General features: G+C 49.2%; 1 protein-coding gene across 2 annotated transcripts in view; it reads left to right on the top strand.

Annotated features, from left to right (window-relative positions):
* Positions 1 to 12,241, top strand: part of LOC149272575 (inactive dipeptidyl peptidase 10-like) — a 36,576-nt gene extending 24,335 nt beyond the window's left edge. For both annotated transcript variants that reach the window (XM_089506941.1, XM_089506940.1), the window contains 19 exons: positions 1,322 to 1,442; positions 1,688 to 1,842; positions 2,067 to 2,164; positions 2,565 to 2,688; positions 4,313 to 4,351; positions 4,453 to 4,560; positions 5,117 to 5,208; positions 5,654 to 5,701; positions 5,810 to 5,931; positions 7,607 to 7,654; positions 7,860 to 7,958; positions 8,055 to 8,124; positions 9,343 to 9,537; positions 10,170 to 10,224; positions 10,594 to 10,693; positions 10,783 to 10,841; positions 11,252 to 11,324; positions 11,625 to 11,698; positions 12,104 to 12,241. In XM_089506941.1, the coding sequence (XP_089363067.1) occupies positions 1,322 to 1,442; positions 1,688 to 1,842; positions 2,067 to 2,164; positions 2,565 to 2,688; positions 4,313 to 4,351; positions 4,453 to 4,560; positions 5,117 to 5,208; positions 5,654 to 5,701; positions 5,810 to 5,931; positions 7,607 to 7,654; positions 7,860 to 7,958; positions 8,055 to 8,124; positions 9,343 to 9,537; positions 10,170 to 10,224; positions 10,594 to 10,693; positions 10,783 to 10,841; positions 11,252 to 11,324; positions 11,625 to 11,698; positions 12,104 to 12,241 (1,818 nt within the window). The remainder of the gene's footprint in view (positions 1 to 1,321; positions 1,443 to 1,687; positions 1,843 to 2,066; positions 2,165 to 2,564; positions 2,689 to 4,312; positions 4,352 to 4,452; positions 4,561 to 5,116; positions 5,209 to 5,653; positions 5,702 to 5,809; positions 5,932 to 7,606; positions 7,655 to 7,859; positions 7,959 to 8,054; positions 8,125 to 9,342; positions 9,538 to 10,169; positions 10,225 to 10,593; positions 10,694 to 10,782; positions 10,842 to 11,251; positions 11,325 to 11,624; positions 11,699 to 12,103) is intronic.
* The last annotated feature ends 203 nt before the right edge of the window (positions 12,242 to 12,444 follow it).

Here is a 12,444-nt window from a genome sequence, read left to right as displayed (position 1 = left end):
TGAGGAGAGATATAACTGCCCCGTCGGGGTATTTCGTCATTAGCTGTATTCATGAGAAAATTTCACGATTCCAGAGAACATTTTTCTGGATAAATAATGAGCGGCCATGGTGGCCAGAGCTGCGATTTGGCAAACGCTATGGATGCTCCAGACGGGCAGAAGGAGCTAATGTATTCATGGCACGGGAAATACCCCAGCAGGGGGCAGCGGAGCGCGGCGAGGGGGATTCTTGGCATCACAGAACCCGTCAGCCGCTTCCTGGCAGGGAGACGAGACGTTCTCGTTCCACCTGGTGCCTTTTTCAATTTATTTGCTCATCGTCGTGGCTGAGAGGTTAGAAATCATTAGTCCGAGTGCTGATCGCGCAAACTCTCCTCATACAACATGCACTGCTGAGGCTGCAGAGACTTTCAATTATCTGCCAAAACACGGGAAGGCAATCTGGATAATGGGAGATAATTGCAATCAGCCCCGTTTAGAGCGGGGGGGGGGTTATTATCGGCTCCGACACCCACACCGGCGTTACAACGATGCAGAAAAACCCGTCTGATATCCGCTGAGATCATTAACCCCGGCCAGGAATTTGGAAATTGATAGGTTGCTGAGAGACACGTGTTCTGGGACACATGTATGGGGAACCCCCCTGTTGTGGGAGACATGTATGTATGAAGTGAGGAGCCCCCCCCCGTGTTCTGGGAGACATGTATGTATGAAGTGAGGAGCACCCCATGTTCTGGGAGACATGTATGTATGAAGTGAGGAGCCCCTCGTGTTCTGGGAGACATGTATGTATGAAGTGAGGAGCCCCCCCCCCGTGTTCTGGGAGACATGTATGTATGTATGAAGCGAGGAGCCCCCCGTGTTCTGGGAGACATGTATGTATGAAGTGAGGAGCCCCCCGTGTTCTGGGAGACATGTATGTATGAAGTGAGGAGCCCCCCGTGTTCTGGGAGACATGTATGTTTGAAGTGAAGAGCCCCCCGTGTTCTGGGAGACATGTATGTATGAAGCGAGGAGCCCCCCCCCGTGTTCTGGGAGACATGTATGTATGAAGCGAGGAGCCCCCCCGTGTTCTGGGAGACATGTATGTATGAAGCGAGGAGCCCCCCCCACCCCGTGTTCTGGGAGACATGTATGTTTGAAGTGAAGAGCCCCCCGTGTTCTGGGAGACATGCATGTATGAAGCGAGGAGCCCCCCCCTCGTGTTCTGGGAGACATGTATGTATGAAGCGAGGAGCCCCCCCTGTGTTCTGGGAGACATGTATGTATGGAGTGAGTTTCTTTGCATTAATTCTCCGGCTTTTTTTCTCGCTGCTCCTAGATCTACATCTTTGAGAATAATATTTATTATCAGCGGGACGTGAAGAGCAGCTCCCTGCGCCTGACATCTTCCGGGAAGGAAGGAATCATTTATAACGGGATCTCTGATTGGCTGTACGAGGGTGAGCCTTGTCTAATCGCTTTGTACTGTGAGGGCCACAGAGGTCCCCTGACCACATAAAACCCGTTAAAGCTCGTATTAAATTCAATCGCTTCTCATGTAAAATACAAAAAGGACAAAATACTTTCTGACATCTCTTCGCTTCCCGCTCAGGCTTTCCTGGTACTTATACCAGAGGCGTTTCCGTTGCGCAGTGGGCGGGGTTATATTGGAGCATGGTATAACATGTCCTGGGTTTCCTTGCAGAGGAGATCCTGCGCAGTCACGTCGCCCACTGGTGGTCCCCGGATGGCGAAAGGTTGGCGTTCCTGATGATAAACGACTCCTCGGTCCCCAATATGATTATTCCGCAGTTCACCGGCAGCCTGTATCCCAAAGCGAAGCGGTATCCGTATCCCAAGGTAAGTGATGGGGAGAAGGGTTAATATGGAGCCTCGTGCGAAGGGTAATAAAATGACCTCAAACTGACCTTTCACCGAATGAGATTTAATAAATAACAGGCAGCTCACGAGCCCCGCTCACCCTCATCCACCGACAGGTGACACCGAGCTCACTAAAGAAATGCCCGGCGTTCCCAGAGCCGCCGGCCTCCATCTGATTCTTCTCTTTCTGTCCGATCTCCAAGGCAGGACAAACCAACCCTTCGGTGAAGCTGCTTGTGACGAATCTCTATGGACCGACTCACACTCTGGAGCTCATGCCCCCCGACAGCCTGAAATCCAGGTAGTTAGTGGAAAGCACGTGCTGAGCGGTGCCAGGAGAGCATGTGCTCTGCGCGGTTACTCTGCGTGGTTACCGACGCTCTGCGCGGTTACTCTGCGCGGTTACCGACGCTCTGCGCGGTTACTCTGTGTGGTTACCGACGCTCTACGCGGTTACTCTGCGTGGTTACAGACGCCCGAATCGGTTACAGACGCTCTGCGCGGTTATAGACACTGACCGTGGTAACACCATTCCTCAGGGGCCCATATCGGCCCCTGGCGTTACCCAGTGCAAGTGAAGCTGGTGGTTCAGAATGTTAGTCATCGTTGAATATGGGCTGCGAGTGCCCTTTCGTGATTTTACTTCTAATATTTAAATATATCTACAGAATGTGATTTTTGTGCATTTTGTGCGTTTCCAGGGATTATTACATCACGATGGTGAAATGGGTCAGCAACACCAAGACCGTGGTGCGCTGGTTAAACCGCGTGCAGAACATCTCGCTGCTGACGGTCTGCGAGACCACCACGGGAGCGTGCAGCAAAGTAAGGGCAATTCCCGGCTGGGGTAAATATAGCGCCTGCCCCCGCCTGAACAAGTCGGGGGCTTCAGAGACCTGATCCAATTTCCCATCTAATAAACCCAATTCACGAGGGGTCGGCATGAAAAAGCGCAGGCAGAAAATAAATCGTGGCAGAAATATCCGGTATAATTCCTCTGAATCCTCGAAATAATGTGCAGCTCGACGGCGATGCCCCACGCAAAGGGTCCATCAACGCTGAGCTACAGCCTAAAATATACGCCCCCCACCCCCGTTATCTTTAAAATCATAGATTTTAGTAAAACAGAACAGAAAATGTGGAGATCTCCCTAAATTCAGTTCACAAATGGGGGCTTTTTATGTTGTGAGACATCCGGCTCTGTGATATTACAGCACGTTGTGATAAATGGTGATATGTCGTGATAAATGGTGATATGTCGTGATAAACGTGATAAACGGTGTTATGTCATTATATGTTTGTGATATGTTCGTGATAAATGGTGATATGTCGCTATAAATCGCAATATGCCCCAAAATGCTGAGGATTATAATTATATTGGAAGGGAGTTAACCCGGCATTAACCCTTACAGCGCTTGTAAAAGGAAAAGGCACGGGAGACGGTGGGGAGGGAAAAGTGGGTAGAAAAAAGTGGGTAGAAAAAGAGATGGAAAGAAAGACTGATGCAAGATAGGGGGAGCGGAGAGATGGTGGAGGAGGAGAGGGACGGGAAGAGATGGAAAGAGAGACTGATACAAGATAGGGGGAGCGGTGGAGAGATGGTGGAGGAGGAGAGGGACGGGGAGATGTATAAAGAAGCGGGGCAGGGACCGTCTTGTGAATTCCTCCATTGTGTTCGGAGAAAAGTGCGATAAAAGCCACAGGAATAATTAGTATTTCTGACTCCGTTAACGGCAGGGATTTCGGGGAAAGAGATTTCGCTGCCAGAGAACCAGAGAGATGGTCGGATTTATGGAAATGATCTCTCTGTTTTCCGTGGCCAGAAAGCAGCAGCGTTCAGTATGGGGCACAGAAAGCTGGCCCCATTTGGACGTCGTGAGGGCACCAGAGGGGGAGTCCAGTGTGTCGGACCCTCAACACCCACAAATGTTATGGACAAAGAGGCCAAGTCCATGGATCCACAGCCATCAGAATGATTCTCACCACCAGCCCCTGGTCTGCTCTCCATCCTTAAGCCTCTCTCTTGCCTCCTATGATGCCCCTAAAAACATGGTGATCTAGAACATGTTCCTGCCCCGTGGGTCATCTTCCTTAACACTTCACAGATTCCCTGGCAGCAAAACAGTTAAGGGAGAATCCCTATATAGGGCTGACTGTCTTGTAGAGCGCACAGTGGCTGAGAAAGGGTTAATTATCTAAGGAATTAATATGTCCACATCATAAGGAGTGTTCGGGGTAATTAGCGCTGGTTATTTGCCCCAGATAGGGATCATAGGCCGGGAAGGTCGCCGATAAGTCTTGTTATTCTTGTAATAAGAGCTCCAGACGCGGAGCGAGTTTACTGGATATGGGGCGTTTTGGGGGCAAATAAACACTTCTAGAAACTGAGAATTTCTGATATGTTTTCCACTTCTACGTTTTCTTTTTAATTTTTTATCTTGTTTTGCAGAAATATGAAATTATCTCGGATATCTGGCTGTCCAAGCAGGTGAGACTCCTTGTTCGTAGAGCCCTTTCTCTGGCTGGCAGAGAGTCGGATGCTGCCCAGGGGCCCGAGCCATAACCCGGCGCCTTTCCTTTTCCCCCCAGAACGAGGAGCCCGTGTTTTCTAAAGATGGCAGCAAGTTTTTCCTCACGGTGCCGGTGAAACAAGGAGGACGCGGCGAGTTCCACCACATCGCCATGTTCACCATCCAGGTGAGGAACGGCTTCTTTCTCTGCCACGTTGGCCACGGAGGGGTTGTATCAGGTGGTGATTCCTTTCAGTGGCCCGGCCCGTGGTGGAGGTCGCCCCAAAGACTTTTGAGGAGTTTGGGTTCATTTAGTCTTTTATCCGGACCTTCTCAGGATCTCCTGTAACCGAGGCCTTTCTACCGGCCGCAGCCAATTCCCAGTGATTTATGATCCGTATCTCACGCCATAAAAAAGATTCTGTGATTAACGCGGGAATCGGAAATTGTCTTCCTCGGATTAATAAATCACGGGAAGCGACCTTTTGGCGTGTTTATTACCGCGGAGGGGACAGAAACACGTTTACTGCATGAACCAAAGCGTGTAACGTGTCCTTTGCGTGCAGCTACTGAGCTGCAGGGGATCTGCATGTAGCGGTTATAAGGTTAACGTGGAGCGGTTTATAAACCGATGTCTGAGGATTTATACAGATAATGAATTTCCCCGACATACATCATCTGCCCCGCAGTGACACAGAGGTGGGGTAAATCTTCTCATATCAGGAACATTTTGTAACTTACAGGTGAAAACAGACGTGGTTGGCATCCGGCACCTGACGTCGGGGAGCTGGGAGGTGATAAGGATCCTGGCGTACGACGAAGCCGCACAGAGACTGTGAGTCCATCCCGCATGCCGCATACCCCGTGCCGCATACCCCGTGCCACATCCCACGTGCCGCATACCCCGTGCCGCATACCCCGTGCCGCATACCGCGTGCCGTATACCCCGTGCCGTATACCGCGTGCTGCATCCCGCGTGCCATATACCGCATACTCCATACCACGTGCGGCATACCATGTGCCGTATACCGTGTGCCGCATACCGCATGCCGTATACCATGCAGGGACACGTGGGGCTGTCTCTATACATTATATACGGGCCGACAAAGTGCCGGGGATTGCAGACATTTTAGGTATAATCCGGGTTCTTTCTGTGAACTCAGTTGGGTGAATTTTAGACAAAAGTAAAAAGTTATAGTCCGTTTGTAATAACATTTAATATAAATTGGTGGAATTTCTATGGAAACATCTTCAGTATCTGAATAAAGGTCTTTCCACAGGTATTTCCTGAGCACAGAGGGATCCCCCCGAGGACGGCAGCTCTACAGGTAAAAACTGCGGCAGGCGAACTTAACCCTGCGAGCCCCTGGCCGGGTGCTCAGCGGCGAATGAATGAAGGCCCAAATATTCATTGGTTTTCATTCCTCTCCTTGCAGCGTCTCGATCTCCGGCCTCTTGCATCGTCACTGTCTGTCCTGCGGGTTTGCGAGGGGTCAGTGCACGTACTTCGACGCCAACTTCAGCCCGTCCAATCACCATTTCCTACTGCACTGCAAAGGTAGGCGCATACCTGCCAAGAGCCCCCGTTTAGTTTGTCCAGACTCCCTTTGTGGCCTAAATCCCCTGATGCCCCTCTCTCCTCCCCCGACACCCCACCCAGTTACACAGAACCACGCCCCAGTCCCGCCTCTAAACACGACCCCTGAAACAAAAACGCCCCGTCTGTGTCACACTTGACATGTCGGGAGGGATGCCCCCATCACGTATATCAGTGCAGAGTATTACGGAAAGTTGTGATCTATTAAACTCAGAACATTTCTTAAACTGCCTTTTGTTTGGGGAAGCCGTATTAGTCCAGTGTATAAGAATGCAAAAAAACTGAATGTTGCAGAATCTTGTAATCCAATAAACTGTGTTTTTCACTTGCTTGGTCAGAAACGCTTTTGACTTGATGAAGGGAGGACTCCCGAAAGCTCGTCTATTATTTTAAATACTGTTAGTCCAATAAAAAAGGTATTACAAGATTCTGCAACATTCTGTTTTTTGCATTCTTAAACTGCCTTAAAATACAACGAAAAGAGAAAGCAGACGTTTTCTTTAGAATGGAGGATTTTACATTTGAAACGGTCTGAGACACAGACGCCTTGATCTGATTCGGCGTATCGGGGGTCGGGGTCTCCAGAAGCTGCCATTTTTAGGGAACTTTCAATATTATTTCTGTATTTTATAAACCTGCTTGTTCTCTGGTGGATTCACTATTTATTGGATTAAAGGCTTCTTATATCCTTCCACGTGGGGTAATAACGGGGGATACATTGTATCATCTTCCCGATTTTATTTTAATCCCAAATTGTATGAAAAGTTGACACTTGGCTCGCGGTGTGACAGCAGGAGGCAGCATCATGCGCAGCACGCGGCCCAGCCACCTGTAAAAGGATTTGTGATGTACTGATAAGTGTCGGCCGTTGGATCAGCCTCCCAGCCGAGGGAAGATGTATTTATTCGATGCTGATCTGATTACGGCGTCTCAGACCTGACACCGAGAGCATGAGATGGAAAGGGATCCAATTACTGCGTGTTTTAACCCTGCGGTGACCCTGCTGCAGAGATCCAGGCATTCTTTATTCCCTTTATTCTTTTGCGCATTTTATTTTTTGCCGTAAGCGTGGTCTCCGTCGCGATCGCGGGATCTCTGGACTTGGTTCAAAATCTGGTGACGTAAAAGGAGTCCCGTCTCGTTGCGTCTATTTCACTGAACGCGGAGACTTCAGAGGTTTTATGCTGCTGATAATTTTAGGAAAATGACACGCCCCCCCCCCCCCCAATCACGCAGAGGTGTCACTCGATGAAAGCTCCTCCGTGTCGTGGAACACATTTCCCTCGGTATTCCTTTACTCCGGTCCCAACACTTCTCACTGTCATTCTCTTACGGGGTCTCCTGGGGGGTCCTCTGTTCGAGCCGGGGCAGCTACTGAAACAAATGCCGACCCAGGGGGATTATCTGCCCTTCCAGGGTCTTTCCTATGAGTGATGTCTCCGTTACCGCACAAAGAGTTGCAATGTACAACGTTAATGATCTAAAATGATAAAATATAAATTATGAATAAAGTAGAAAATGCGTCTGTTCTAAATAAACGAAGCATGAAATTATTTGGGCTGCACAAGGAGATGTGAGTGCATGAAACGCACATGAAGTGCATCGAATGAATGAATGTTTGTATTCTGTCCGTCAGGTCCAGGCGTCCCCAGGGTCAGTGTACACAGCGCCAGTAACCCTGCAGGTCAGTGTATGAGGAAGAATAACCACCAGCCGCTCCGGCCCTCTGTGGTCCCCGGACCTCCGCTTGGACTGGGGCCCAATCTGCACGGGGGATTTACGGTTTGGTGGAAGGGGCTCTGTGCAGAGAGTATCCCAGATATCGGCTCCCCAGGAAACATCGTTGCCCCCGTCATTGTGCCTCTAATTTATTTCTTTTATTTGCGCAGATTTTTATTCCATAGAAAACAATTCCGTCCTGAAAGAAGCGATTTCACAGAAAAAGATTTTCAAGAGTGAAATAAAACTGATTCACATTGAAGATTACGGTAAAGGCCGCGCGGGGTTCATATACGGTCTTTGGGGCGTTTCGGGGGCCGCGGGACAGTCACATATAAGTTATTATGTCTCTTTTTGTGTTTAAGACCTTCCTCTGCGCCTGTCGCTTCCCAAGGATTTTACGAAGCTGAACCAATATCCGCTGCTCCTCATCGTGTAAGATTTTCATTATCCGCACTCGTTAAATCAGACGGATCGGAGGAGATACCGGGGGTCTCTGGGCCAAGCGCTCCTGCTGATTGGTCCGTCCTATCAGTTGGAATCGCGATTTTCTGCACCGGAATAACTTGTGATGCACGAACCCGCTGGATCCTGGCTCGTCTCTTGGAACTCGGTTTACCTTTTATTCAGCCAGCAAAGAATAAGATGTAGAGCCACAAGAACGTTCAGGACCTCGGAGGTCTTTTCTTTGGATGAATTCCCCGAGTTCCATCTGAATAAGAGACCTCTAAGGCCCTGAAAGCTCACTTGACTCTACATCTTAGTCTTTGCTGGCCCAATGAAACATGAATACAAAAAACAAAATACTGTCTGCGCTTCTCACCCTAATAAAGTGGGCAACAAATATATAAACATAATATAAATGAGAGGTTTTGGTTATATGAATTGGCCAAAGCATAATTAAGCTCACCCGCCATGTCAAGGCACACTCTCAATAGGGTGAGAACCGACTCTCACCTCCTACATAGTGGTTTTGGTAGCAGTATAAACTGCTTTGTGTGCCCACTATGTAGGAGGTGAGAGTCGGTTCTCACCCTATTGAGAGTGTGCCTTGACGTGGCGGGTGAGCTTAATTATGCTTTGGCCAATTCATATAACCAAAACCTCTCATTTATATTATGTTTATATATTTGTTGCCCACTTTATTAGGGTGAGAAGCGCAGACAGTATTTTGTTTTTTGTATACATTGTACAGCCAACACACTGTATTTGCAGCATGCTCACACTGTTTGGTAGGCCTCATATTATACATTTGTATTATTTGAGCCTGAGACTAGCTTAGCGCACAGACATTTTTTCTTTTCCCAATGAAACATGAACCCAGTTCCAACTCATTTCTGCCATTCGGCCCCCGTCTAGTCGCCCGTTTTCCTGCTTTTCCTGAAACCTTAATCAGTCGTTGGTCTTGTCTTAGATTCAGGAGCCGTATGTCTATCCCATGCATGTTTAATACCCTCACTGTATTACCCTCTACCACTTCTGCTGGGAGGCTGTTCCACTTATCCACCACCCTCTCAGTAATGTAAAAAGAAGCTCAGCAAATTAGTTCATGGACAGGTTTCAGTGACTGTCCCAGTGGTCAGCAAAGAGCCATCAGTATACTTCTGGGCCCAGGATGGGTTGTGGTTTACTCCTTCTGTGTGCCCCCTGTAGAGATGAAGCCCCCGGCAGCCAGCTGGTGACGGACAAGTTCCACATGGACTGGGACTCGGTGCTCATCAATTCCCATAACGTCATCGTGGCGCGCTTCGACGGACGGGGCAGCGGATTCCGGGGTCTGAAGATCCTGCAGGAAGTTCACCGCGGGATAGGATCCGTGGAAGTAAAGGACCAAATAGCTGCTGTGGAGTGAGAGTTACTCGTATCTCTAATTATTAACGCGCCTCTTATTACCCGTTTAATGACTCGACGTCTCTTCACCTCCATGTTTTATAAAGTTACACGAAAGCGGGGGAGGCCGTCTCGCCCCAGTGCGTCTTCAGTTCACTCTCATCGAGTTTATTATTAGTTCTCCATGTGGATGCGCGTTTCATGGCCGAGGGCTTTCTCATTAAAGATCCCTCTCCTCGTTTCCACGTCCGGTACCTTGAAATAACGAGGAACTTTCCTAACCCCCCTACAGAGAGTCTGATTCTCTTTTGTCTGTCCCCCCTTTATCTCGCTCTTGTCTGGCTGTCTCTCATTTGTTTCTCTCTCTCTTGTCTGGCTGTCTCTTATTTGTTTCTCTCTCTCGTCTTTCTTTGTCTCCCTTTTTCTGTCTCTCTTTTTATCCTGCACTATTAATCTGTTAATTACAAAGATTTATCACCAATAGAATCGTCTGGAATAAGGGATTCCAAACGCCTCTGTGGGCTGCCCCTGGTCGAGGTGTCCATGTGGGTCGTTCCCCCAGAAATACCCCAGAAGATGGGCTAATAATTATTGGGGGCTTGGGAGGTGTTTGCGGTCTCTGATAAGGTGCCTTTTCGTTTCCCCCGCAGGTCGTTACTCAGGGAGCCGTTCATTGATCCCAACAGATTAATCATTTATGGGAAGGTAATGATTGGCGCACAGCGGCCATGCGCAGAATCGGGGCATCTGATAGACAGAGGGTCTACGGGGAATATATATCGATCTGCTAAACGGCGATAAAAATGAGAGTCCTTCTCACTCGTTAACCTCCCGCATCGCGCAGGTCTGCTCGCCCGGTACCCTAGGATTAACGAGTCATTACAGAAACGTATGATGTCAAAATACCCTAAAAGCCGTGATAGAGAGGAGCAGACCCCAGCTCCATCGGGGTTAACACCGGATTTAACGTGGGGCTGTAGGTGTCTGGGGTAGAATTCGAGCTGAAGCCCTAAGAACACGCAGGATCCGCGTCTGCCCCTATCGCTGACGTTATGATCACCTGTCTTCATGTAGGGCTACGGGGGATACATGGCTTCCATGATCATAAAGGCCAGCGAGAGGCTGTTTAAATGCGGCGCGTTGTTTGCACCGATCACAGACATGAAGCTGTATGGTGAGTAGACGCCATCTTTATTGGGACTGAAAGCGGGAGATTTAGGAATATTAGACCGATAAGAAACGTATCTGTTCTCTTTCATGAAGCTTCCGCGTTTTCTGAGCGCTACCTCGGGATGCCGTCCAAAGAGGAGAACGCGTACCAGGTGAGAGGGCACAGTCACACTGCGTGTACCACGTGAAAGACCCCAGAATGTTTAGATAGTCACACTGCGTGTAATTGGTGAGGGTTCCATAGAATCTTTGGTCAGTCAGACTGCACGTTTTCGCTACGAGACCACAGAACATTCAGACCCAGGGATTACCTAGAACCGAATGCGACGCACCACAGACGCTCTGGTTAAGAGACACGCGTTTCATAGCACGGTCCACCTGGAGGTTCTTCAGTTCTGGATCTTATCTTAGAATATCGTACCCAGAACACGATGCCCCCGGTCACAGCAGGTTCTGCCCGGTGCCGGTGAATGTTCTGGTTCTGTTCCCTGCCCCATGTTATCCGGGCGAGACGTGGCTCTTGTTTGGAGCGGGGCCCTAACGTGTGCTTTTATTTGTCCAGGCCTCCAGTCTGCTCCACAATATCCACACCTTCAAACTGAAGAACCTGCTTCTAATCCACGGAACAGCAGACGGTGAGTACCGGGGGTGTATGGTGTTGGCGTTCGCGTGTTACATGTGTGTTTTAATTATGGGGCACCGGCAGCAAATTCAAACGGACGCTTAGACAAGTAAATGTATTTTAGACCAAAATGTTATATTTTGCGGTTAGAATGTATCGGTCGCCACTTTAAATGTATCCGGGCATTTTCCTCATAATGGGGGGGGGGGGGGCACTTGCCTGTCGGACTTCTTCCCAACAACCCCCAGCTGCAGGAGAAGTCACCCCTGGGGTATTGTCCAATTTCCCCTAATATTAACTTTTCTTCTTTTAGCAAAAGTACATTTTCAGCATTCAGCCGAATTAATCAAACACCTGATCAAAGCCGGCGTCAACTACACCATGCAGGTGAGTCCGCGGCCCACGTGTGTGGTTTTTATGTGGCAAATCATATGGTATTTGGCAAATATAAGGGCGGCCCAGATATGAGTCGTACTCCTACTCAGCGGTAGAAACGGGGTCTGGTGTCATTGATGCGTAAAATGTCGCTCCCGGGGGTTTCCGGGTTACCCACCTTCCCAGCCCCCAACTGCTGGCAGGATCCCCATCTTCTGAGAAATGATGGAAAATGGAGTCCTCTTTGTGTAAAAACGTGGAATATTCGGATTATAATGTGGCCAGCTCGGTTATGATGCAGTAATAATGCTGGTGCCCCCTGCGGGGGTAGATAAAGTGCCCTGTTGGGGGGCTTGTGGCAGGCTGTCTGTGGATTTGTTTGCATTTAGTGACATCATTTTATCCGATGCTCCCGAGGTTTACCCCGACGAAGGTCACAGCACGCGGTCGGAGAAGAGCCGCTTCCATCTGTACAGCACTTTGCTGCGTTTCTTCGGAGAATGTTCGCAGGCGGAGAGTCCGGTTTTACCACAGGAGCCGGAGGAGGACGAGTGACAGAGCGAGACAGCCCAGAGACGTCGGTACTCGGTGCAGTCCCCGGGACGGTCACTTATTAGACCACGTAATACACGACTGCCACAAACGCTGCTCGTTGGACTCGGACCCGAGGAAGCGGACTTTCTGCCTTGTGGAAAATGTACAGAGGATTTTAGAGGAATAGATTTCTTACAGTTAGTGTATCGCATGTTTTATTTTGT

The sequence above is a fragment of the Sceloporus occidentalis genome, unplaced genomic scaffold (assembly GCF_023333645.1).
Source record: "Sceloporus occidentalis isolate IW3139 unplaced genomic scaffold, rSceOcc1.0.p SCAF_439, whole genome shotgun sequence".
NCBI classification, from domain to species: domain Eukaryota; kingdom Metazoa; phylum Chordata; class Lepidosauria; order Squamata; family Phrynosomatidae; genus Sceloporus; species Sceloporus occidentalis.
This window is presented reverse-complemented; position numbering and strand designations above follow the sequence as displayed.